This window comes from Oncorhynchus masou, chromosome 9, assembly GCF_036934945.1.
Source record: "Oncorhynchus masou masou isolate Uvic2021 chromosome 9, UVic_Omas_1.1, whole genome shotgun sequence".
Taxonomy (NCBI): Eukaryota; Metazoa; Chordata; class Actinopteri; order Salmoniformes; family Salmonidae; genus Oncorhynchus; species Oncorhynchus masou.
Window position 1 is genome coordinate 74,568,758 of NC_088220.1, and position 27,167 is coordinate 74,595,924.

General features: G+C 46.5%; 1 protein-coding gene across 5 annotated transcripts in view; it reads left to right on the forward strand.

Annotated features, from left to right (window-relative positions):
- Nucleotides 1–27,091, forward strand: part of LOC135546622 (phosphatidylinositol 4,5-bisphosphate 3-kinase catalytic subunit beta isoform-like) — a 91,429-nt gene extending 64,338 nt beyond the window's left edge. For all 5 annotated transcript variants that reach the window (XM_064975198.1, XM_064975195.1, XM_064975193.1 and 2 more), the window contains 20 exons: nt 1,687–1,925; nt 9,683–9,865; nt 10,844–11,011; nt 14,656–14,745; nt 15,940–16,191; nt 16,352–16,448; nt 16,630–16,760; nt 16,856–16,906; nt 19,102–19,290; nt 19,502–19,623; nt 19,848–19,991; nt 21,842–21,941; nt 22,355–22,551; nt 22,677–22,786; nt 23,116–23,194; nt 23,720–23,887; nt 24,096–24,219; nt 24,303–24,448; nt 24,573–24,705; nt 24,826–27,091. In XM_064975198.1, the coding sequence (XP_064831270.1) occupies nt 1,687–1,925; nt 9,683–9,865; nt 10,844–11,011; nt 14,656–14,745; nt 15,940–16,191; nt 16,352–16,448; nt 16,630–16,760; nt 16,856–16,906; nt 19,102–19,290; nt 19,502–19,623; nt 19,848–19,991; nt 21,842–21,941; nt 22,355–22,551; nt 22,677–22,786; nt 23,116–23,194; nt 23,720–23,887; nt 24,096–24,219; nt 24,303–24,448; nt 24,573–24,705; nt 24,826–24,963 (2,861 nt within the window). In that variant the 3' untranslated portion in view covers nt 24,964–27,091. The remainder of the gene's footprint in view (nt 1–1,686; nt 1,926–9,682; nt 9,866–10,843; nt 11,012–14,655; nt 14,746–15,939; nt 16,192–16,351; nt 16,449–16,629; nt 16,761–16,855; nt 16,907–19,101; nt 19,291–19,501; nt 19,624–19,847; nt 19,992–21,841; nt 21,942–22,354; nt 22,552–22,676; nt 22,787–23,115; nt 23,195–23,719; nt 23,888–24,095; nt 24,220–24,302; nt 24,449–24,572; nt 24,706–24,825) is intronic.
- Nucleotides 27,092–27,167: the final 76 nt, after the last annotated feature.

Sequence of the window (27,167 nt, forward strand, 5' to 3'; positions counted from 1 at the left end):
CACACACACACACACTGAGGGAGTTCTGGATAGCCACACACACACACACACACACACTGAGAGAGTTCTGGATAGCCACACACACACACTGAGGGAGTTCTGGATAGCCACACACACACACACACACACACACACACACACACACACACACACACACACACACACACACACACACTGAGGGAGTTCTGGATAGCCACACACACACACACACACACACACACTGAGGGAGTTCTGGATAGCCACACACACACACACACACACACACACACACACACTGAGGGAGTTCTGGATAGCCACACACACACACACACACACACACACTGAGGGAGTTCTGGATAGCCACACACACACACACACACTGAGGGAGTTCTGGATAGCCACACACACACACACACACACACACTGAGGGAGTTCTGGATAGACACACACACACACACTGAGGGAGTTCTGGATAGCCACACACACACACACACACGCACACACACACACACTGAGGGAGTTCTGGATAGCCACACACACACACACACACACACACTGAGGGAGTTCTGGATAGCCACACACACACACACTGAGGGAGTTCTGGATAGCCACACACACACACACACACACACACACACTGAGGGAGTTCTGGATAGCCACACACACACACACACACTGAGGGAGTTCTGGATAGCCACACACATACACACACACACACACACACTGAGGGAGTTCTGGATAGCCACACACTGAGGGAGTTCTGGATAGCCACACACACACACACACACACTGAGGGAGTTCTGGATAGCCACACACACACACACACACACACACACACACACACTGAGGGAGTTCTGGATAGCCACACACACACACACACACACACTGAGGGAGTTCTGGATAGCCACACACACACACACACACTGAGGGAGTTCTGGATAGCCACACACACACACACACACACTGAGGGAGTTCTGGATAGCCACACACACACACACACACTGAGGGAGTTCTGGATAGCCACACACATACACACACACACACACACTGAGGGAGTTCTGGATAGCCACACACACACACACACACACTGAGGGAGTTCTGGCTAATAATGCAGACCAGAGGCATCCTCTGAGAGCCGAGGGTCATATGAATGTTTAATGGTTTTAAATGTCAACATGTTTTTATCATTCAAAGCATTTGACGGCCCCAAAATACCGAGCTCTGTTCAACTAGTAGATATGATGAATTTAGGATCTAGATTTTATAGCCAGTGACAGTTGTATTTCAATGAAAACAGTAGGCTAGAGTTCAACACTGTTGAGATTGGATTGTCATTTGTAATCCCTCATAAACATGAATTGCTACTTGTTACCATGCCAGGTATGTGTCAGTCAGAGGGAGTGCATTAAACATGAATGGTAATGCCTTTTAATGCAGTGCTGTGAGACCCACTCATGTAGAGGTTTTACATGTCATTATGGTGTGTGTGTGTGGCCTCTTAGAACCTCTTTCACCGTGCTTATATAGCTTAATGACTGCTCATAGGTGTTCACAAACGGAACATGATCAATAAAATACATCTTTGGTATAAAATGCTGGAAAATCTCTTGTGGCCTTGTTATGCACTTCCAATCACCTGCAAAGTCGTTATGCAATGCTTATAAAGCTGTCATGAAGTACTTATGAAGCTTCATGAACCATTCACAGGTCTCCACGAGCTGGACGCTCTGCAGGACCAGGAGGTGAAGGACTTCCGCAGTAAGATGTTCCGTATCAGCGAGGAGAAGATGCAGCGGGTACAGCTGATGACATGGAGCGAGTGGCTGCAGGCCTGTTTCTCTCCGCAGCTGGAGCCAGGGGGAGGAGCCACACCCGTCACAGACGGTGTCAACGACAAACAGGCCGAAGCCAGCCTCAAAGTCACCATGCACTTCGACCAGTCCCAGGTACCTAACAATGGGAGCACAATATTTCCCATCAGAAATACACACACACACACACACACACACACACACACTCAGAGAGCAACATATGCCCAACAATGGGGTGAATGTCGCTGTCTTCGAGTAGTCACATTTACAATACTACACACCCTCAGTTGTAATCAATCGATCAATCAAATGTATCTATAAATCACTTTTTACATCAGCAGATACAGATGCCACAAAGTGCTATACAGATGCCACAAAGTGCTATACAGATGCCACAAAGTGCTATACAGATGCCACAAAGTGCTATACAGATGCCACAAAGTGCTATACAGATGCCACAAAGTGCTATACAGATGCCACAAAGTGCTATACAGATGCCACAAAGTGCTATACAGTTTTAGGCTATACATCCCAAAACCCCAAACTGCAAGCAATGCAGATGTAGAAGCACAGTGGCTAGGAAAAACTCTAGAAAGGCAGAAACCTAGAAAGGAACCAGGCTCTGAGGGTCGGCCAGTCTTCTTCTGGCTGTGCCGTGTGGGGATTATAACAGTACATGACCATTTAAGGCCAGATTGAACATCTTGAAGAACAAAGATTCATAGGTGACCAGCAGGGTCAAATAATAATCAGCGGTTGTAGAGGGTGCAACAGGTCAGTACCGCAGGAGTAAATGTCAGTTGGCTTCTCATAGCCGAGCATTCAGAGGTCGAGACAGCAGGTGCGAGAGAGTTGAAAACAGCAGGTCAAGGTAGCACCTCCGGTGAACAGGTCAGGGTTCCCAAGCCGTAGGCAGAACAGTTGAAACTGGAGCAGCAGCACGACCAGGTGGACTAGGGACAGCAGGAGTCATCAGGCCAGGTAGTCCTGAGGCATGATCCTACGGCTTCGTTCCACTGAGAGGGGGAGAGAGAGAGAATTGCAGCACACTTAAATTCACTCTGGATACCAGATAAGACAAGAAAATTACACCAGATATAACAGACTAACCCTAGTCCCCCGGCACATAGACTATACTTTATAGATACTGGAGACTGAGACGGGTGCGTCAGGGGACACACCACTAGAGGGATATCAACAGACCACAAACATACTAGGCTGAGTATAGCCCACAAAGATCTCCTCCACTGCACAAGCCCGACGGGGTGCAAAACAGGACAGGAATATCTCGTCTGTGACTCAACCCTGTCAAGTGACGCACCCCTCCTAGGGACGGCATGGAAGAGCACTAGTAAGCCAGTGACTCAGCCCCTGTATTAGGGTCAGAGGCAGAGAATCCCAGTGGAGACGGGGAAGCTGGCCAGGCAGAGACAGCACGAGCAGTTCGTCGCTCCAGTGCCTTGCCTTCACCTTCGCACCCCTGGGCCAGACTACACTCAATCATAGGATCTACTGAAGAGATGTGTCTTCAGTAAGGACTTAAATGATGAGACCGAGTCTGCGTCTCTCACATGGATAGGCAAATCATTCCAAAAATGTAGCTATATAGGAGACAGCCCTGCTTCCAGCTGTTTGCTTAGAAATTCTAGGGACAATAAGGAGGCCTGCGTCTTGTGACCGTAACGTAGGTATGTATGGCAGGACCAGATCGGAGAGATTGGTAGGAACAAGCCTATTTAGTGCTTTGTAGGTTAGCAGTAAAACTTTTAAATCAGCCCTTGCCTTAACAGGAAGCCAGTGTAGAGAGGCAAGCACTGGAGTAATATGATCACATTTTGGGGTTCTAGTCAAGATTCTAGCAGCCGTGTTTAGCACCAACTGAAGTTTATTTAGTGCTTTATCCGGGTAGCCAGAGAGTAGAGCATTTCGGTCATCTAATCTAGAAATTAAAAATGCATGGATTAGCTTTTCTGCATAATTTTTGGACAAAAAGTTAGATTTTTGTGATGTTACGAAGATGGAAAAAAACGGTCCTTGACATATTCTTGATATGTTCTTCAAAAGAGATCAGCGTCCAGAATAACGCAGAGGTCCTTCGGTTTTATTTGAGACGACTGTACAACCATCAAGATTAATTGTCAGATCCAACAGCAGATCTTTGTTTCTTGGGACCTAGAACAAGCATCTCTGTTTTGTCCAAGTTTAAAAGTAAAACATTTTCCGCCATCCACTTCCTTATGTCTGAAACACAAGCTTCGAAGGTAGGCAATTTTGGGGCTTCACCATGTTTCATCGAAATGTACAGCGGTGTTGTCCACATAGCAGTGAAAGTTGACATTGTGTATCACCTGAGGAAGCTCGGCCTCCGACTCATTGCTTAATGTGCAGAAGTTTCTGTCGGCTGAATGAGTGACACCGGTTGAGCATGCCGACAGCATTCCTACACTTAAATTGCTGTTGCCTAACGATTGCATCTGAAGCTGTGCTTGCCACATGGCTTATAAGGTGATAGTTCTCCTGTATATTATGAGTATAGCGACTGCAATTAGATGGCATAGTGTTAATGTTACGACTTAGTGGCTTGCAAAAGTATTCACCCCCTTGGCATTTTTCCTATTTTGTTGCCTTACAACCTGGAATTTGGGGGTTGTATCATTTGATTTACACAACATGCCTACCACTTTGAAAATGCAAAATATTTTTTATTGTGAAATAAAGACAAGAAAAACAGAACTTGAGCGTGCAATTACAGCTGCAAGTCTCTGGGGGTATGTCTCTATAAGCTTGGCACATCTAGCCACTGGGATTTTTGCCCATTCTTCAAGGCAAAACTGAAAAGCTCCTTCAAGTCGGATGGATTCTGCTGGTGTACTGCAATCTTTTAGTCATACCACAGATTCTCAATTGGATTGAGGTCTGGGCTTTGACTAGGACATTCAAAGACATTTACATTTTTCCCCTTAAACCACTCGAGTGTTGCTTTAGCAGTATGCTTAGGGTCATTGTCCTGCTGGAAGGTGAACCTTCGTCCCAGTCTCAAATCTCTGGAAGACTGAAACAGGTTTCCATCAAGAATTTCCCTGTATTTAGCGACATCCATCATTCCTTCAATTCTGACCAGTTTCCCAGTCCCTGCTGATAAAAAACATCCCCACAGCATGATGCTGCCACCATGCTTTACTGTGGTGTTCTCTGGTTCGATGTGAGGTGTTTGGTTGTGCGAGACATAGTGTTTTCCTTGATGGTCAAAAAGCTACATTTTAGTCTCATCTGACCAGAATACCTTCTTCCATATGTTTGGGGAGTCTCCCACATGCCTTTTGGCAAACATCAAATGTGTTTGCTTATTTTTTTTCTTTTAAGCAATGGCTTTTTTTCTGGCCACTCTTCCGTAAAACCCAGCTCTGTGGAGTGTACGGCTTAAAGTGGTCCTATGGACAGATACTCCAATCTCCTCTGTGGAGCTTTGCAGCTCCTTCAGGGTTATCTTTGGTCTCTTTGTTGCCTCTGATTAATGCCCTCCTTGCCTCGTCCGTGAGTTTTGGTGGGCGGCCCTCTCTTGGCAGGTTTGTTGTGGTGCCATATTCTTTAAATTTTTAAAAATAATGGATTCAATGGTGATCCGTGGGATATTCAAAGTTTGATATTTATTTTAACCCAACCCGTATCTGTACTTCTCCACAACTTTATCCCTGACCTGTTTGGAGAGCTCCTTGGTCTTCATAGTGCCGCTTGCTTGGTGGTACAACAAAATGGGAAAAACAGCAAGGGGGTGAATAAGTTGAGCGAGGAGGAAAAACTAAGACATTGGTAAATGTATTAAAACTAAAAACTGAGTTTGGCATGTAGCAACAAACAGCACAGAGACGAGACCAGAAGTTGACGACTGACTGAGATCAATCAGTAGTCACATTTACAATACTACACACCCTCAGCTGTCATCACATTTACAATACTACACACCCTCAGCTGTCATCACATTTACAATACTACACACCCTCAGCTGTCATCACATTTACAATACTACACACCCTCAGCTGTCATCACATTTACAATACTACACACCCTCAGCTGTCATCACATTTACAATACTACACACCCTCAGCTGTCATCACATTTACAATACTACACACCCTCAGCTGTCATCACATTTACAATATGACTACACGCCCTCAGCTGTCATCAATCAGTAGTCACATTTACAATACTACACACCCTCAGCTGTCATCACATTTACAATATGACTACACACCCTCAGCTGTCATCACATTTACAATATGACTACACACCCTCAGCTGTCATCACATTTACAATATGACTACACACCCTCAGCTGTCATCACATTTACAATATGACTACACGCCCTCAGCTGTCATCACATTTACAATATGACTACACGCCCTCAGCTGTCATCAATCAGTAGTCACATTTACAATACTACACACCCTCAGCTGTCATCACATTTACAATACTACACACCCTCAGCTGTCATCACATTTACAATACTACACACTCTCAGCTGTCATCACATTTACAATACTACACACCCTCAGCTGTCATCACATTTACAATACTACACACCCTCAGCTGTCATCACATTTACAATACTACACACCCTCAGCTGTCATCACATTTACAATACTACACACCCTCAGCTGTCATCACATTTACAATACTACACACCCTCAGCTGTCATCACATTTACAATACTACACACCCTCAGCTGTCATCACATTTACAATACTACACACCCTCAGCTGTCATCACATTTACAATACTACACACCCTCAGCTGTCATCACATTTACAATACTACACACCCTCAGCTGTCATCACATTTACAATACTACACACCCTCAGCTGTCATCACATTTACAATACTACACACCCTCAGCTGTCATCACATTTACAATACTACACACCCTCAGCTGTCATCACATTTACAATACTACACACCCTCAGCTGTCATCACATTTACAATACTACACACCCTCAGCTGTCATCACATTTACAATACTACACACCCTCAGCTGTCATCACATTTACAATACTACACACCCTCAGCTGTCATCACATTTACAATACTACACACCCTCAGCTGTCATCACATTTACAATACTACACACCCTCAGCTGTCATCACATTTACAATACTACACACCCTCAGCTGTCATCACATTTACAATACTACACACTCTCAGCTGTCATCACATTTACAATATGACTACACACCCTCAGTTGTCATCAATCAGTAGTCACATTTACAATACTACACACCCTCAGCTGTCATCACATTTACAATATGACTACACGCCCTCAGCTGTCATCACATTTACAATATGACTACACGCCCTCAGCTGTCATCACATTTACAATATGACTACACACCCTCAGCTGTCATCACATTTACAATATGACTACACACCCTCAGCTGTCATCAATCAGTAGTCACATTTACAATACTACACACCCTCAGCTGTCATCACATTTACAATATGACTACACGCCCTCATCTGTCATCACATTTACAATATGACTACACGCCCTCAGCTGTCATCACATTTACAATATGACTACACGCCCTCAGCTGTCATCAATCAGTAGTCACATTTACAATATGACTACACGCCCTCAGCTGTCATCAATCAGTAGTCACATTTACAATATGACTGCACGCCCTCAGCTGTCATCAATCAGTAGTCACATTTACAATATGACTGCACACCCTCAGCTGTCATCACATTTACAATATGACTACACGCCCTCAGCTGTCATCACATTTACAATATGACTACACACCCTCAGCTGTCATCACATTTACAATATGACTACACGCCCTCAGCTGTCATCAATCAGTAGTCACATTTACAATATGACTACACACCCTCAGCTGTCATCACATTTACAATAAGACTACACACCCTCAGCTGTCATCAATCAGTAGTCACATTTACAATACTACACACCCTCAGCTGTCATCACATTAACAATACTACACACTCTCAGCTGTCATCAATCAGTAGTCATCATAAACAGACAACAGTATAGATACACGGAGTATACAAAACATTAAGAACCCCTGCTTTTTCCATGACAAACTAACCAGGTGAAAGCTATGATCCCTTATTGTCACTTGTTAAATCCACTTCAGTCAGTGTAGATGAAGGTGATTAGAAGGATTTTAAAGCCTGGAGACAATTGAGACTTGAATTGTGTAAGTGTGCCATTGAGAGTGAATGAGCAAGACAAAATATTTAAATGCCTTTGAACGGAGTATGGTGGTCGGTACCAGGAGCACCGGTTTGTGTCAAGGACTGCAATGCTGCTGGGTTTTTCACGTTCAACAGTTTCCCCAGGTGTATCAAGAATGGTTCACCACCCAAAGGACATCCAGACAACTTGACACAATTGTGGGAAGCATTGGAGTCAACATGGGACAGCATCTCTGTGGAATGCATTCGAAACCTTGTAGAGTCCATGCCCCGACAAATTGAGGCTTTTCTGAGGGCCGAGGGAAGAGGGGGGGTGCAACTCAACATTAGGACGGTGTTCCTAGTGTTTGGTATACTCAGTAGGCTACAGGCCAGTAAACAAACTCTCTCACAGACAGATATTCTCTCCTCTTTTATCTCCTCTGTTGGCTGGCCCCTAATGGGACCGGGTCATGTGACAGTTGGCTGGCCCCTAATAGCACTTGGTCATATGACTGAACCAGACTGGCAGAGTGACGGCACTAAATGGGTCACCACCACCATCAGTCATAGTTCCATCCTCACGAGACAATGAAGCCCCTAACACACTCCTATATGCACGTACACACACACACACATGCGCCTGACCAAAGGGCATTTCCACTGAAACCAAGGAAAAAGAGGACATTTGAGGACGCTGACTCTGTATCGCTCTCTTGCCCTCCCTCTCTCTCTCACAAACACACCTCTCACTATCAACTTCACTACAAACTACTGTGTGTCCTATCTGAAATAAGTGTGTGTAGATTTGGTGGTATTTACTCAATAAATCACTGGTAGTTATACATATGGAGTTTGCCACTTTTTTTTTTATAGATTCGGTGGTAAGTCAACAAATGAGCTCAGATCACCACCACGCTCGGGCCCCCACCACGCTAGGGTCATAGCCCACTGCACACTACATGGCCCAAACCCTTACCGTCTGTGTTCTGTCCAGGTGGATGGTGGCAGGAAGTCAGTGTGTTATTTATGAGTCCACATTAGGCATAGGAAGTGGACCTTTTTATTGTCTATAGTCTTGTTAACTCCATTGGTTGGTTGCCCTGGTTTTCAGTTGACTGAACAAACCCTTATTTTACTACTTGTAAACATGCTATTTACTTGGACATTACATTGTGAAACAGCACTCATGCACTTGAAGCTACAAGGTACTATAGTTACCATTTTATTTAAGGCAATTACCTGAAAGTAGCCATAGTCACCATAGTCCTAATGTATTGGCTGTAATGACAGTGTGAAATCATTTGAATAATTATTACCGCTCTATTTGGAACTTGACCAATCTGGGTGGTGTCACCATGGTGATGTGCAGTATGTGGTTGTCATAGCATTGTGAGTGGGTGAAGGCTGTGCCCACACGACCAGGTTTGGCGCCAGGCTGCAAGGCAGGTTGGGTGGGGGGGGGGGTGTTTCTCTGTCTGAATGCTCTGTAAGCATTCGGTGTTAAACCTTGTCACACACTGCAGGATAATCTATATCCCTTTACCCCCCCTTCACCGTCTTTCTCTCTGTTATTTTACTGTCCGCCCCTTGTCCTCTCACCTCAGTATCATGAGATTTCACTTCTATATAGAACATTTGAAGTACACCACACCATGTTTCTGTGTGTTGCCGTTAATGAGGATAATGTTCTCTCTCTCCAGGACACAGCCAGTCTGAAGGTGTGGCCCAGCACCAGTCCCAGTGAGCTGATGGAACAGGCGTTGAGGAAATGGCTGACGACCCACGGCCCCGAGGAGGAGGGACGCCAGGCCGAGCAGTACGTTCTGAGGGTCAGCGATAAGCTGGAGTTCCTCTGTGGAGACCACCCCCTGATACAGTACAAGGTGACCCTTTACTCTTAGGCTCGACCTCAGTGCACACAGTGCAAAGGGACCCAAATTATACCCTATGACCCCTTCACCTTTAACCCCCAAACCCTCTGTAGAGTGCTTTCTTACCATCAAACTGCTCCTTTTCTCATTCTCTTACCCTCTACATGTGCTGTGCTGACCTCAACTCTCCTCTGACAGTGACCTTGTTTATCTCAACCATTCCTTAATCATTAATGTCATAAGTAGTATATAGTCTTCGACCATAACGGTAAGTGTTCCAAGGTCAGAGCATGTAGGGAGTGGGTTTAGGAATGTCTCGTTGACCATAAATGAGATGCAGTGATCCAGAAACAGTCATCTGACTGCTGTCCTAATAACGCCTCATAAATAACACTGTCTTCCTGGAACACATTACTGTTACTCACAGACCTGGTATGTGTGCATGACTGAATCCATCTGTGTATGAGTGTGTTTCCGTGTGTGATGAAGCCGACTGTGACCATTACACCCTGCAGAAAAGGGTCCTATTTGTGAGTCCTATTTGTGACCCAGTGTTTAGATCCAGGAATCATGTCTGTACATTAGATATGGGTTACCTTCCATCTGTGTGTCTGATTTCCTCTTTGACCTCTCATCCCTCCTCAGTTTGTGTATTCTCCCTCTTCTGTCATCTCTCCAGAACATTTAGACTTGTCTGTCTGTCTGTCCACCATTCACATTTGTAAGGGACGGCAGGTAGCCTAGTGGTTAAGAGCGTAACCGAAAGGTCGCTGGTTAGAATTTAAATTTCATTACGTGAAAAATCTGTCTGTGCCCTTGAGCACAAGGCACTCAACCCTAATTGCGCCTGTAAGTCGCTCTAGATAAGAGCATCTGCTACATTACAAAAAAAACATTGAAAATAAATTCAGTTTGGATGTGTGTGCACCAAAGACTGCATACAGAATAGTACTTTCTGTGTGTTAACACGTCTTCTCCTCTCTGTCCCAGTACATCAAAGCCTGTCTCCAGGCTAAGGAGTGTCCCCACCTGACCCTGGTCCAGGTCAGCACAGTCCAGGCCATGTTCGAGAAGGAGATCTCGGCCATCGGAGCTGTGGTCAACCGCAAGAGCTCCAACCCCCCCTTACCCCTTCCCCCCAAGAGGAGGGGGCCCTCGGTCAGTCAAACTATGTGTGTGTGTGTGTGTGTGTGGTAGGTGCATGTTTTTGAGCATTTTCTCAACATTGCTAGCCGCTCTTAGCAGGTGCACTCTGACGTCATTCTGACGTTCCGTCTGGTTCTAAAGGCCAGGTGCAGTTTAATTGCTCATTAGAGCTTAATTGCCAAGGTACCATGACGACTGTTCCACAGTGACAGGTGACATTGGACAGTAAATTGCACATCTGTCAGTCAATGCTTCAAATGTCAATCTTTACAACTAAATGTCAACATCAACAAGACTATCTGATCTGAAAAGAAGAAAGACTGTGGTCAGACAGTGATGTCTTGTGGTAGTTGGGCCATTGACAGAAGGAGAAGTGAGTAGGACTTGAAACACAACAGGCCTGTATACGCAGCAGCTCTCCAGGATGGTAGAGCTTTGTTCGAGGTTGTGAGGAGAGGTTGAGAGTAGAGGTCGACCGCTTATGATTTTTCAATACCGATACCGATTATTGGAGGACCAAAAAAGCCGATACCGATTAATCGGCCAATTTTTTTAAATATATTTTTTTATTTGTAATAATGACAATTACAACAATACTGAATGAACACTTATTTTAACTTAATATAATACATCAATAAAATCTATTTAGCCTCAAGTAAATAATGAAACATGTTCAATTTGGTTTAAATAATGCAAAAACAAAGTGTTGGAGAAGAAAGTAAAAGTGCAATATGTGCCATGTAAGAAAGCTAACGTTTCAGTTCCATGCTCAGAATATGAGAACATATGAAAGCTGGTGGTTCCTTTTAACATGAGTCTTCAATATTCCCATGTAAGAAGTTTTAGGTTGTAGTTATTATAGGAATTCTAGGACTATTTCTCTCTATACCATTTTGTATTTCATATACCTTTGACTATTGGATGTTCTTATAGGCACTTTAGTATTGCCAGTGTAACAGTATAGCTTCCGTCCCTCACCTCGCTCCTCCCTAGGCCCGAACCAGCAACACAACAACAATGGCCACCATCGAAGCAGCGTTACCCATGCAGAGCAAGGGGAACAACTACTAGAAGGCTCAGAGCGAGTGACGTTTGAAACGCTATTAGCGCGCGCTAACTAGCTAGCCATTTCACTTCGGTTAAACCAGCCTCATCTCGGGAGTTGATAGGCTTGAAGTCATAAACAGCGCAATGCTTGACGCACAACGAGGAGCTGCTGGCAAAACAAACAAAAGTGCTGTTTGAATGAATGTTTACACGCCTGCTTCTGCCTACCACCGCTCAGTCAGATACTTAGATGCTTGTATGCTCAGTCAGATTATATGCAATGCAGGACACGCTAGATAATATCTAGTAATATCATCAACCATGTGTAGTTATCTAGTGATTGTTTTTTATAAGATAAGTTTTTAATGCTAGCTAGCAACTTACCTTGGCTTACTGCATTCGCGTAACATGCAGTCTCCTTGTGGAGTGCAACGAGAGCGAGGCAGGTCGTTATTGCGTTGGACTAAGTTGCAAGGTTGGATCCCCCCGAGCTGACCCGGTGAAAATCTGTTGTTCTGCCCCTGAACGAGGCAGTTAACCCACCGTTCCTAGGCCATCATTGAAAATAAGAATGTGTTCTTAACTGACTTGCCAAGTTAAATAAAGGTGTAAAAAAAGAAGAGAAAATCGGCAAATCGGCCCCCAAAAATACAGATTTCCGATTGTTATGAAAACTTGAAATCGGCCCTAATTCATCGGCCATTCCGATTAATCGGTCGACCTCTAGTTGAGAGGATAGACTGTTCTTTTGGTGGTGTACTCTAGTCAGACGTTACAAAAATATACATGTACTCTTCTGTCGCATAAGCACTCACCTAAATACACACACTGATACACAGTACATACGCTTACATTCAAAAACACTCTTGTTCACAAACACACTTACAAAAATAATACTTTCGTTTACACAGACATATATATATATATACACACACACACACACATACAACACAGGAAGTCTGCTGTTTATTCATGTTTGTGGTCTGTAGTTGAGGGCCAGTCATGTGTAGTGTTTTTCCTGCTGTGCTGACCTTGGCAAGTCTACTCTGCTTGACAACAGTGTGACTCACCCTTCAGTGTATGTGTGTTGAATATTCCTTTACACTAAAGTATACTGTTTTCCTTGCTTACTCATGAAAATATTTATCTCCTCTTCCCGTTGTTTCTCTCCTTCTCTCACTCCTCTTCCCTCTGTTACTCTTCTCTCTTTCCTCTGTTACTCTGCTACTCTCACTCCTCTTCCCTCTGTTTCTCTCCTTCTCTCTCCTCTTCCCGTTGTTTCTCTCCTTCTCTCTTTCCTCTGTTTCTCTCCTTCTCTCACTACTCTTCCCTCTGTTACTCTTCTCTCTTTCCTCTGTTACTCTGCTTCTCTCTTTCCTCTGTTACTCTGCTTCTCTCTCACCTCTTCCCTCTGTTTCTCTCCTTCTCTCTCTCCTCTTCCCTCTTTCTCTCCTTCTCTCTCTCCTCTTCCCTCTGTTTCTCTCCTTCTCTCGCTCCTCTTCCCTCTGTTTCTCTCCTTCTCTCTTTCCTCTGTTTCTCTCCTCTCTCTCCTCTTCCCGTTGCTTCTCTCCTTCTCTCACTCCTCTTCCCGTTGCTTCTCTCCTTCTCTCTCTCCTCTTCCCGTTGCTTCCCTCCTTCTCTCCTCTCTCCTCTTCCCTCTGTTACTCTTCTCTCTTTCCTCTGTTACTCTTCTCTCTTTCCTCTGTTTCTCTCCTTCTCTCTCTCCTCTTCCCGTTGTTTCTCTCCTTCTCTCTTTCCTCTGTTTCTCTCCTTCTCTCTTTCCTGTTTCTCTCCTTCTCTCTCCTCTTCCCGTTGTTTCTCTCCTTCTCTCTTTCCTCTGTTTCTCTCCTTCTCTCTCTCCCCATTGTTTCTCTCCTTCTCTCTTTCCTCTGTTTCTCTCCTTCTCTCTCTCCCCATTGTTTCTCTCCTTCTCTCTTTCCTCTGTTTCTCTCCTTCTCTCTCTTCTTCCTGTTGTTTCTCTCCTTCTCTCACTACTCTTCCCTCTGTTACTCTTCTCTCTTTCCTCTGTTACTCTGCTTCTCTCTCTCCTCTTCTCTGTTTCTCTCCTTCTCTCTCTCCTCTTCCCTCTGTTTCTCTCCTTCTCTCGCTCCTCTTCCCTCTGTTTCTCTCCTCTCTTTCCTCTGTTTCTCTCCTTCTCTCTCTCCTCTTCCCATTGCTTCTCTCCTTCTCTCACTCCTCTTCCCGTTGCTTCTCTCCTCTCTCTCCTCTTCCCGTTGCTTCTCTCCTCTCTCCTCTTTCCTCTGTTACTCTCCTCTCTCTCCTCTTCCCGTTCCTTCTCTCCTCTCTCTCCTCTTCCCGTTGCTTCTCTCCTCTCTCCTCTTTCCTCTGTTACTCTCCTCTCACTCCTCTTTCCTCTGTTTCTCTCCTTCTCTCTCTCCTCTTCCCGTTGCTTCTCTCCTTCTCTCACTCCTCTTCCCGTTGCTTCTCTCCTCTCTCTCCTCTTCCCGTTGCGTCTCTCCTCTCTCCTCTTTCCTCTGTTACTCTCCTCTCACTCCTCTTTCCTCTGTTTCTCTCCTTCTCTCTCTCCTCTTCCCGTTGCTTCTCTCCTTCTCTCACTCCTCATCCCTCTGTTACTCTTCTCTCTTTAGCAAGTGAATACGTGTGTATGGGAGGTGTCCACCCCGTTTAAGATCGTCCTAATCAAAGGCAGCAAGGTGAACGCTGAGGAGACAGCCAAGGTAACCACTGATGATGATTACTTGATAGCAAACCTGGAATTGATGTTGCATTTTTACTGTTTGCTCTGGGATGTACAGTTAAAAACAGAAGTTTACGTACACCTTAGCCAAATACATTTAAACTCTGTTTTTCACAATTCCTGATATTTAATCCTAGCAAAAATTCCCTGTTTTAGGTCAGTTAGGATCACCACTTTATTTTAAGAATGAGAAATGTCAGAATAATAGTAAAGAGTGATTTATTTCAGCTTTTATTTATTTCATCACATTCCCAGTGGGTCAGAAGTTTAAATACACTCAATTAGCATTTGGTAGCATTGCCTTTAAATTGTTTAACTTGGGTCAAACATTTTGGTAGCCTTCCATAAGCTTCCCACAATAAGTTAGGTGAATTTTGGCCCATTCCTCCTGACAGCTGATGTAACTGAGTCAGGTTTAAAGGTCTCCTTGCTCACACACACTTTTTCAGTTCTGCCGACAAATGTTCTATAGGATGGAGGTCAGGGGTTTGTGATGGTCACTCCAATACCTTGACTTTGTTGTCCTTAAGCCATTTTGCTACAACTTTGGAAGTATGCTTGGGGTCATTGTCCATTTGGAAGACACATTTACGACCAAGCTTTAACTTCCTGACTAATGTTTTGTGATGTTGCTTCAATATATCCACATAATTTTCTGCCCTCATAATGCCATCTATTTTGTGAAGTGCACCAGTCCCTCCTGCAGCAAAGCACCCCCACAACATGATGCTGCCACCCCCGTGCTTCACGGTTGGGATGGTGTTCAAGACTCCCCCTTTTTCCTCCAAACATAACAATGGTCATTTGTATGATTTTGTACGAAAAGTACGATGTTTTTCCCCATGTGCTGTTTAAAGGCACAGTTAACTTAGTGTATGTAAACTTCTGACCCACTGGAATTGTGATACAGTGAATTATATGTGAAATAATCTGTAAACAATTGTTGGAAAAATGACTTGTCAGGCGCAAAGTAGATGTTCTAAACGACTTCTCAAAACTATAGTTTGTTAACAAGACATTTGTGGAGTGGTTGAAAAACTATGTTTAATGACTCCAACCTAAGTGTGTGTAAACTTCCAACTTCAACTGTATTTCTAACCCATGGACAGTAGATCCCTGTTAGTGCTCACTATGATGCTGTTATGGTGAACTAAACCCCTCTCTCTCTCTTCAGGTCCAGGTACGTGCAGGCTTGTTCCATGGCACAGAGCTGCTGTGTAAGCCAGCGGTGAGCAGCGAGAGCAGTGGCCGCTCTGAACACGTGTGGAATCGCACGCTGGAGTTCGACATTACCGTGAGCGACCTGCCGCGCATGGCCCGCCTCTGCTTCGCCGTCTACGCCGTCATGGACAAGGTCAAGAAGCAGAAGTCCACCAAGAACGCCCACATCAACAAGTACCAGACCATCCGCAAGTCTGGCAAAGTGGTATGACCCACACACACACACACACACACACACACACACACACACACACACACACACACACACACACACACACACACACACACACACAAAGCACAGGCATGCGCGCACACATACATATATTTATCTGTCCTCTCTTTCTCTCTCTTCTGTCTCTCTGCAGCACTACCCTGTAGCCTGGGTGAACACCATGGTGTTTGACTATAAAGGACAGCTGAAGACTGGAGATATCATCCTTCACAGCTGGTCTTCCTTTCCTGGTGAGCGCACACACACACACACACACACACACACACACACACACACACTTCATGCATTTTACAAACACTTTAATTAACCTATACACGCTCACACCTACACACACACACTTCTGAAACTCACCTACATACTTATACACTAAATGTTAGTGGCATGTTTGAGTGATTTTTCTGTGTCCCCCAGATGAACTTGAAGAGATGCTGAATCCCATAGGAACCATCCAGACCAACCCTTACACTGAGAACACTACAGCACTCCACATCCACCTCCCTGACTACAACCCTCACCCCATCCTATTCCCCCCCTTCGACAAGGTGAGGACACACACACCCTGACGTATTCAAACATGGTAATCATTATGAAGTATTTCGACCACTGACATGGATGTGTGTGTGGTCTACCTCTGCAGATTCTGGAGAAAGCTGCAGAGATCGCCGGGTCAAGCGACTGCTTGCCCATGGTACTGTCGTGAGTTCCAACAACTCAAACACTTACACACACAAGTGCTCCCTTTACTCCAGAGCAGCAGGCGCCAGGCATGTTGCAAGCATTTCTAGGACAGAAAGCAGACACCAAATGTGTCAGAGGGGAGGATATTGCTATGACTGGTTTCCAGGGCAACCCAGTCAGTCCTGATCCAGGGTGGTGTTGGCAGGCTGGTGCACTGTCACAATAGTGTCTCTCGGAGGAATCTGAGGCTAAGATCAGCCCTCCTGTTCCACCCCCCCCCCACACACACACACACATACACAGTCTTGTACAGCTAACCTTGTGGGGACACACAATTCAGTCTCATTCAAAATCATATTATTCCTTACCTGTACTCTTACCTTAACCCTACCCTAAAAATCTAGCCTTAACCTTTTAACGTAATTCTAACACAAATTCTAACCTTAACCCTAAACCCCCTAGTAATAGCATTTGACCTTGTGGGGACCAACCAAATCACCCATCCTAAAGCCCCTGTGGAACAGGACACACAGTTAACACCGTGTGAAGCAGAGGGCTTGCCAAAACATGTCCCTTGCAGGGATGTGTGTGTGTGTGGTAGAGGTTTTCAAATCAAATGTATTTATATAGCCCTTTGTACATCAGCTGATATCTCAAATTGCTGTACAGAAACGCAGCCTAAAACCCCAAACAGCAAGCAATGCAGGTGTAGAAGCACGGTGGCTTGGAAAAACTCCCTAGAAAGGCCAAAACCTAGGAAGAAACCTAGAGAGGAACCAGGCTATGCGGGGTGGCCAGTCCTCTTCTGGCTGTGTCGGGTGGAGATTATAACAGAACATGGCCAAGATGTTCAAATGTTCTTAAATGCCCAGCATGGTCAAATAATAATAATCACAGTAGTTGTCGAGGGTGCAGCAAGTCAGCACCTCAGAAATAAATGTCAGTTGGCTTTTCATAGCCGATCATTAAAAGTATCTCTACCACTCCTGCTGTCTTTAGAGAGTTGAAAACAGCAGGTCTGGGACAGGTAGCACGTCCGGTGATCAAGTCAGGATTCCATAGCCGCAGGCAGAACAGTTGAACTGGAGCAGCAGCACGGCCAGGTGGACTGGGGACAGCAAGGAGTCATCATGCCAGGTAGTCCTGAGGCATGGTCCTAGGGCTCAGGTCCTCCGAGAGAAAGAGAGAATTAGAGAGAGCATATTTAAATTCACACAGGACACCGGATAAGACCGAAGAAGTACTCCAGATATAACAAACTGACCCTAGCCCCCCGACACACAAAGTACTGCAGCATAAATACTGGAGGCTGAGACAGGAGGGGTCAGACACTGTGGCCCCATCCGATGATACCCCCGGACAGGGCCAAACAGGAAGGATATAACCCTACCCACTTTGCCAAAGCACAGCCCCCACACCACTAGAGGGATATCTTCAACCACCAATTTACCATCCTGAGACAAGGCCGAGTATAGCCCACAAAAATCTCCGCCACGGCACAACCCAAGGGGGGGCGCCAACCCAGACAGGAAGATCACATCAGTGACTCACCCCTCCTAGGGACGGCATGAAAGAGCACCAGTAAGCCAGTGACTCAGCACATGTAATAGGGTTAGAGGCAGAGAATCCCAGTGCAAAGAAGGGAACCGGCCAGTCAGAGACAGCAAGGGTGGCTCGTTGCTCCAGAGCCTTTCTGTTCACCTTCACACTCCTGGGCCAGACTACACTCAATCATATGATCCACTGAAGAGATGAGTCTTCAGTAAAGACTTAAAGGTTGAGACCGAGTCTGCGTCTCTCACATGCGTAGGCAGACCTTTCCATAAACATGGAGCTCTATAGGAGAAAGCCCTGCCTCCAGCTGTTTGCTTAGAAATTCTAGGGACAATTTGGAGGCCTGCGTCTTGTGACTGTAGCGTACTTACATAGCGTTCTTACGGTCTCAAGCTTCAAGCTCTTATTCTGTGTCGACTAACAATGTTTCATTGTTGATCAATAAAGCAATCAAACATGCATGCAAGTACAGATCTATTTGTATCTCTCTGATGGTGGATAGGATTACATGCAGTGTACTCTGATTCCAGATCTGTGGTTAATGGTTACTTCTACCTTTTGCACCCCTTGCTACTCCTCTGTACGTAATGTGATTTCTTACCCTGTGCTGCCACCTAGTGGTAACTTACCACCTCTGCTGTTTCCCCACAGGGCCGAGGCGGTAAGAAGTTCCACATCGAGCTGAAGGAGATCATGGAGAGGGACCCTCTGTCCCAGCTGTGTGAGAATGAGAAGGACCTCATCTGGACACTACGCTACGACTGCATGGAGAACTTCCCCCAGTCACTGCCCAAACTGCTGCTCTCCGTCAAGTGGGGCAAACATGAGGACATGGCCCAGGTACATACTGTGTCACATGAATCTGTCTTGTGTATTGATAGTGTTTTTTAACACACTCAATTTCTTCTCAATGGCAATAAACTAGTGTGCCTCAATGGTCAGATCCTAAATGAATCCCTAGCCCATACCACTGTGCCCCTCATCAGTCCCTTCAAAGATCTGCTGTGCTCCTGTATTGGTTATTAATCATAGTGAATGATCTGTCTCTCAGCTCCAGGCCTTGCTGCAGATCTGGCCCAAGCTGAGTCCCAGGGACGCTCTGGAGCTGCTTGACTTTAACTATCCAGACCAGTACGTCAGAGAGTACGCTGTGGGCTGCCTGAGGGATATGAGGTAGCCCACACGCTCACAGACACGCTCACACATAACTATTCCTAGTTCACTTACTGTTGTAATGTCTTACTCACTATCTCTTCCACTCCCGCTCTGGCTCTCCCCCCTCTCCCTCTCTCTCACCCCCTCTCCCTCTCTCTCACCCCCTCTTCTGCTCCTGCTCTCCCCCCTCTCCTCTCTTTTCCTCTCACCCCTTTTCCGCCCCCTGCTCTCCCCCCTCCCAGTGATGAGGAGTTGTCTCAGTACCTGCTCCAGCTGGTCCAGGTGTTACGTTATGAACCCTACTATGACTGTGCCCTCACCCGCTTCCTACTGAACAGAGCCCAGTGCAACCGCAACATAGGACACTTCCTCTTCTGGCATCTCAGGTGAGAGAGAGTGAGACGTGGTGTGTACGTGTAAGGGTGTGTGTGTGTGTGTGTGTGTGTGTGTGTGTGTGTAATTATTTATTTTTTTCACCTTTATTTAACCAAGTAGGCTAGTTGAGAACAAGTTCTCATTTACAACTGCGACCTGGCCAAGATAAAGCATAGCAGTGTGAACAGACAACAACACAGAGTTACACATGGAGTAAACAATTAACAAGTCAATATCACAGTAGAAAAAAAGAGAGTCTATATACATTGTGTGCAAAAGGCATGAGGAGGTGGGCGAATAATAACTATTTTGCAGATTAACACTGGAGTGATAAATGATCAGATGAACATGTGCAGGTAGAGATACTGGTGTGCAAAAGAGCAGAAAAGTAAATAAATAAAAACAGTATGGGGATGAGGTAGGTAAAATTGGGTGGGCTATTTACCGACGGACTATGTACAGCTGCAGCGATCGACTAGCTGCTCAGATAGCAGATGTTTGAAGTTGGTGAGGGAGATAAGTCTCCAACTTCTGCGATTTTTGCAATTCGTTCCAGTCACAGGCAGCAGAGAACTGGAAGGAAAGGCGGCCAAATGAGGTGTTGGCTTTAGGGATGGTCAGTGAGATACACCTGCTGGAGCGCGTGCTACGGGTGGGTGTTGCCATCGTGACCAATGAACTGAGATAAGGCGGAGCTTTACCTAGCATGGACTTGTAGATGACCTGGAGCCAGTGGGTCTGGCAACGAATATGTAGCGAGGACTAGCCGACTAGTGCATACAGGTCACAGTGGTGGGTGGTATAAGGTGCTTTAGTAACAAAACGGATGGCACTGTGATAAACTGCATCCAGTTTGCTGAGTGGAGTATTGGAAGATATTTTGTAGATGACATCGCCGAAGTCGAGGATCGGTAGAGAAGTCAGTTTTACGAGGGTAAGTTTTGCGGCGTGAGTGAAGGAGGCTTAGGGTGCTTGTCTAAGTGTGCGTGTGTCAGGGTGGGTGCGTGTGTCAGGGTGGGTGCGTGTGTCAGGGTGGGTGCGTGTGTCAGGGTGGGTGCGTGTGTCAGGGTGGGTGCGTGCGTCAGGGTGGGTGCGTGCGGGGTGGGTGCGTGCGTCAGGGTGGGTGCGTGCGTCAGGGTGGGTGCGTGCGTCAGGGTGGGTGCGTGCGTCAGGGTGGGTGCGTGCGTCAGGGTGGGTGCGTGCGTCAGGGTGGGTGCGTGCGTCAGGGTGGGTGCGTGCGTCAGGGTGGGTGCGTGCGTCAGGGTGGGTGCGTGCGTCAGGGTGGGTGCGTGCGTCAGGGTGGGCGCGTGTGTCAGGGTGGGCGCGTGTGTCAGGGTGGGTGCGTGTGTCAGGGTGGGTGCGTGTGTCAGGGTGGGTGCGTGTGTCAGGGTGGGTGCGTGTGTCAGGGTGGGTGCGTGCGTCAGGGTGGGTGCGTGCGTCAGGGTGGGTGCGTGCGTCAGGGTGGGCGCGTGCGTCAGGGTGGGCGCGTGCGTCAGGGTGGGTGCGTGCGTCAGGGTGGGTGCGTGCGTCAGGGTGGGTGCGTGCGTCAGGGTGGGCGCGTGCGTCAGGGTGGGCGCGTGCGTCAGGGTGGGCGCGTGCGTCAGGGTGGGCGCGTGCGTCAGGGCGGGCGCGTGCGTCAGGGTGGGCGCGTGCGTCAGGGCGGGCGCGTGCGTCAGGGTGGGTGCGTCAGGGTGGGCGCGTGCGTCAGGGCGGGCGCGTGGGTGTAAAGATTTAAAAAGAATAATAATAATAATAATCCTCAGGCTGTATTTTTTTGTTGGTTCCGTGAGGTCATGTGCATTAACTCACCCCAGGTATGACTGCCACTGTAACTGTAGGGTGACTGTGCTGCCCCCTGTAGGTCAGAGATGCACATGCCAGCCGTCGCTGTCCAGTTCTCTCTCATTCTGGAGGCTTACTGTCGCGGCAGCATCCCTCACATTGAGGTCCTGAAGAAACAGGTAAGGTCCCCAACACGGGCGCGCTCACGCCCTGACGCCAACCTTAACCTGTGAATGAATCACTACAGTATATCTAATTCTGTCACCACCTCTAATTCTATAGTTTCCCTTCAGTTCAGACTGGGGCTATTTATAAAGAAGTCAGATGACAGCAGCCTGATTTCTAACCTCTGACCTCTACTGTATTAGCCCTGACATCCGCACTGCTGGCAGCTTCCTCCCACTTCCTGTTCACCGCTCTCCTTCCTGTTCTGGAATTAACTACCACACTGTGAGATGTTTCAGGAAGCCCATGCTGTCATGCGTAGCATCTGTGTCAGATTTGAAAGGCAATACAGAAGTGGTGTAATTTCATCATTATTACATTGCGTTTCTTCTATGTTGTAACAACATTATGCCCCCTCTCTCCATAGGTGGAGGCTCTGAGCAAGCTGAAGTCTGTAAATGAGCTGATCAAGCTGGGCACCATCAAGAACGCCCGCAGTAAGACCAAGGAGGCCATGCTCACCAAAGAGGCCATGATGACTTGTCTGAGACAGAGTGGCTACACAGAGACCCTCTCTGACCTGCACTCCCCTCTCAACCCCAGTGTCCTGCTCTCTGGAATCAAGTAAGGGCCAGGGGGAGAGGGTTCGATGGGAGTCGAGAGGGGGATGTGGATGACTATGATTTGACTCTCTTGCTCTATTTTTTTGCTTTTTCTCCCTCATTCCTTCCCTCTTTCATCCCTGCCAGTGTGGAGAAGTGTCGGTACATGGACTCTAAGATGAAGCCTCTGTGGATCGTCTACAACAACAAGCTGCTGGGGGGAGACACCCTGGGAATCATCTTCAAGAATGGAGACGGTACGAGGGGGTTGGAGCGAACATTGACATGTTAGTCATTTAGCAGACGCTCTTACCCAGAGAGACTTACATGAGCAATTAGGATTAAGTGCTTTGCTCAAGGACACATCAACCAATTTTTCACCTAGTCAGCTGGGGGATTCAAACTAGCGACCTTTCAGTTACTGGCCCAGTGCCCTTAAGCGCTAGGCTACCATCCTCTAAGAGATTTAATGTAAGATCACTAAAGTTCAGGGGGAGAGAGCAGTGAGGTCAAGATGGAGGGATGTGTATTATGGAAGGTGGTTTGAAGCTGGAAGGATGAATGAAAGACTCCTCTCTCTTTCCAGACCTGAGACAAGACATGTTGACACTGCAGATCTTGAGGTTGATGGACCTGCTATGGAAGGAGGCCAATCTGGACCTGAGGTGTGTATATTAATATAAAAGTTGTGTGTCCTCAGTCAGACTCTGTCAGTAAGGCTTGTTTGTTCCTGTTCTCTGTAGGGAAGGGGAAGCTGTGTTGGGGGGGGACCCTTAAATCACCCCCTGCTAGCCTGACCTCTAACCTCCCCACATCCATACCTCCAGCATCACACACCCACTTCCCGCTTCTCATCCTAATCAAATCCACACACACTAGCGCTCGCTCTCATACTCTTAACACATACACAGTGTACCACATCTGGAGCTGAGCAGTGTGTGGGATTGTTTTGACAGTTGAGCTGGGGGGCAGGCTGTTAGCTTACAGGGACAAGGGCTCAGCGAGCAGAAGGAGCTCTGCAGACAGGGTCATAAAACCACTGTGATGTGTTATTTGGAGTGTGATCATGCGTACATTCTGGTCACGTGCTGAGACCGAGCCTGGGAAAAAGGAAACAACATGGAGATAATTATAGGGTGCATCTCAATGGTGTTGATGATGATTCATTGGAACAAAATGTGTCTGTGCAGAATTGTGCCTTACGGTTGCCTAGCGACTGGTGACCGGTCCGGGCTGATCGAGGTGGTGTCGTCGGCGGATACCATCGCCAACATCCAGCTGACCAGCAGCAACGTGGCGGCCGCCGCAGCCTTCAACAAGGACGCTCTGCTCAACTGGCTCAAAGAGAAGAACACTGGGTAAAACCACACTTTTCCAATGGGTTTGTTTGTGTCTTACACCAGGGCTCTTTCTCAATGTTCTGTGTATTACTGACCTATTTCATAGATATGTAACTGTATGTATATAACAGGCAACATGTTAGTGAACTGCTATGCTTTGGCAGTGCAAACCCAGTGAAAGCTCCCACTTGGCCAACACTTTATTTTGTGTTTGTGTACTATGCAGAGATGCTCTGGAGAAGGCGATCGAGGAGTTCACCCTGTCATGTGCAGGCTACTGTGTGGCCACCTACGTCCTGGGGATAGGTGACCGCCACAGTGACAATATCATGGTCCGCAGCACTGGACAGGTGGGTTGAGGTGCTCCCCTGTACGACAGGCTAAATCACAGAGGTTCATTAATGGACTGAAGTTCTTAAATCCTGTGTCTCAGCTCTTCCACATAGACTTTGGGCATATCCTGGGGAACTTCAAGTCCAAGTTTGGCATCAAGAGGGAACGCGTCCCCTTCATCCTGACCCATGACTTCATCCACGTCATCCAACAGGGAAAGACGGGCAACACTGAGAAGTTTGGCAGGTGAGCTTCTGTCCCCTTTCACTACTCGGGTGATCCAGGCCGGGAACACTATCTGTTGCCTAGCTTTTATCAATTATCTACTTGAGTAAATGTATAGTAAACAGAATGTGTGTGTTGTGCCTAGTTTCCGTAATTACTGTGAACAAGCCTACCTGATTCTGAGGCGAAATGGGAACCTCTTCATCACCCTGTTTGCCCTCATGCTGACTGCTGGACTGCCAGAGCTCACCTCGGTCAAGGATATACAGTACCTAAAAGTAATTCACACACGCACGCAGTATATAGTTGGCCACGTCACATGGGCTACAGTTTACATGTGCTACAGAAGTAATCTGTTATGATAAGAGTAGTTAAGTCTCCTCCCTTCTCCCCTGTAGGACTCTCTGGCCCTGGGGAAGACCGACGACGAGGCACTGAAACAGTTCCGCCAGAAGTTTGACGAGGCGCTGAGAGAGAGCTGGACCACCAAAGTCAACTGGATGGCCCACAACGTGGTCAAGGACAACCGCTCCTAGAACAGACAGACATCCTGAAGCTGGAGGGTTAAAGGTCAGGGGTTAGGAGGGTCTGAGGTCTATCCAGGGCTGGGACAACCGTGATTGAGCGGGCTACGGTGTTGCTAAGGGGTGAAGACCAGACAGGACTGGGCTTGGGGCCTTAAAGAAGGGGACCTAGAAGACCATCTTAAACACACATGCTCTTACAGGCTTAAAATCCCCCTCCCTTTGCCTTTCCTCTGGCTTTTGAAGCTGCTGTGTGCCTCCAGCCAGTCCAGCAGTCCCATTGTCTCTCCCTGATCTTGTGACATATTTGTGGGTAATGTGGTTGCGTGTTGCACTCGCTCAGTGAGAGTCAGAGCCCAACACCTGAGGAATAGAGCCTGGACTAAACTAATGAGGAAGGGGACAGGGGTGGTTATCAGCAGGACTTCTGATCTGCCTCGTGTTGGACTTAAAGGGAGAGGTTGGGGTTGATCACACCCACTCCAGGCCTTGCACCAGACAGTTTGATTGACAGCACACGTAAAGACTGGGGACCAAAGCGGCTCACCCGCGTGTCTTTAAATGACACCAAAACGTGCGCATGGCCAGAGGAAGTGGGTCTTATTGGACCTTTCCTCACGAGGCTCCAGTCCATCTTGAAAGTGTGCCTAAAAACTGGAACAGATTGTATCTTTTTAGTTTTTTTTTTTTTTGTTTTTATTTTATTGCCATTTAAGATTTAATTCTATCTAAGATGTTTAAGATGTATATGTGCCAGACTACTAGAGACAGACTTAGAGAGAGAGAGAGACCCTCTGATCCTATGGTCTTGAGAAAGAGTCACTCATGACCAAATTCTCTGGACGCCTCCTCCCGACAGCTACAGAAGCGTTTATGTGCAGGTTTTTCAACTTTACGCACTCCGCTGTCCCCTTCTAGTAGCTAGCTAGTTATTTCCCTCACTGTAACCTTAACAGAACTGCGGGAAAGCAGTGCTCAGCAAGCTGGGGCAAAGAACACTGATTTGGCGTGCATGCTGTGCGCTCCACACTGAATACACCATCCCGGTGACAACCAGATAGTTACCAATATTATCATATTTCTCATGAAGGCTGCTATCCTACTTGGAATAAAACAAACTCTCGGGAAAGATTTGGTGGAGTTAACATTCACCGATTTGATTTGGTGGTTTAGCTCCAGGGAAGAGGCATCCATGTGGGTGGGGCGGTTCAATTTGGTCACGCAGCTTCTGCTTTGAGAAAAGGGATGAATTGGACCATCAAACACTGGCACCATTTTGAAGAAAGGACGGAGGGAGAGAGAGAGCTTAAAATGTTTCTAAAACTTTATTTTGTGTTCCTGCTTTGGAATGTGGATGTAACATTCCTGTGTTCCATTTTATCAAACCATGGTGGTTGTTGGGCAAACAGAACAGGCACAAAGGGTGAGTCCTCACCACACTACCCCATAGAGGTATTATCACTACCCCATAGAGATTCTGTCTTAGACAGACTTGCCTAAGGATGCCAGAACTAGTCTTTCAAAGCACAAAACTGCTCACATGACAACCACAATGAAAGAACTCACTAAGAAATAACCGAAGCATGTAACTAAAATGCCTTTTAGGACCAAAACAAAAGAGAACTTTGTCGTTTTAGGTTTGTTTTTACTGTGTTTTTAATAATCTGTTCAAAAATCGAATGTTTGTGAAAAATGTTTTTTTTTTTTTACATCAACTGAAATGGGCGGAGTTTTGGACCTGTGGGAGGGGTTTGCCAGCAGAAGGCGTAACACTGCGATTCAAAGCTACTTCCTGGGTTTGTCATGAGGGGCTCTTCCAGTATCTGTGTTTTGATTTTGTGCAATATCCGTATAGGAGTCTACATGTATATTATGTAAATGAACCCTTGGGCCCTAATGCCTGAGGCTATAATGGTTGTCACTGTGGGTTCATGTATATTATGTAAATGAACCCTTGGGCCCTAATGCCTGAGGCTATAATGGTTGTCACTGGGTTCATGTGTATTGCTGCTGTATTTCTCACCGCTAGCCTTCTTAAGTCTCTCAGACACTGAATATTGTCAAATGTACAGGCTTTTATGGTTTTGCAGTTTTTTGTTTTCATGTGAGTTTTATTAAAGTTATTTTCCATCTAACTGCATTTTTCTTTTGTAATACGTTTGTGTGTTTGCGTGGGTGCGACTGTGCGTGTGTGCCCCTTCAATCACTGCAGTGCC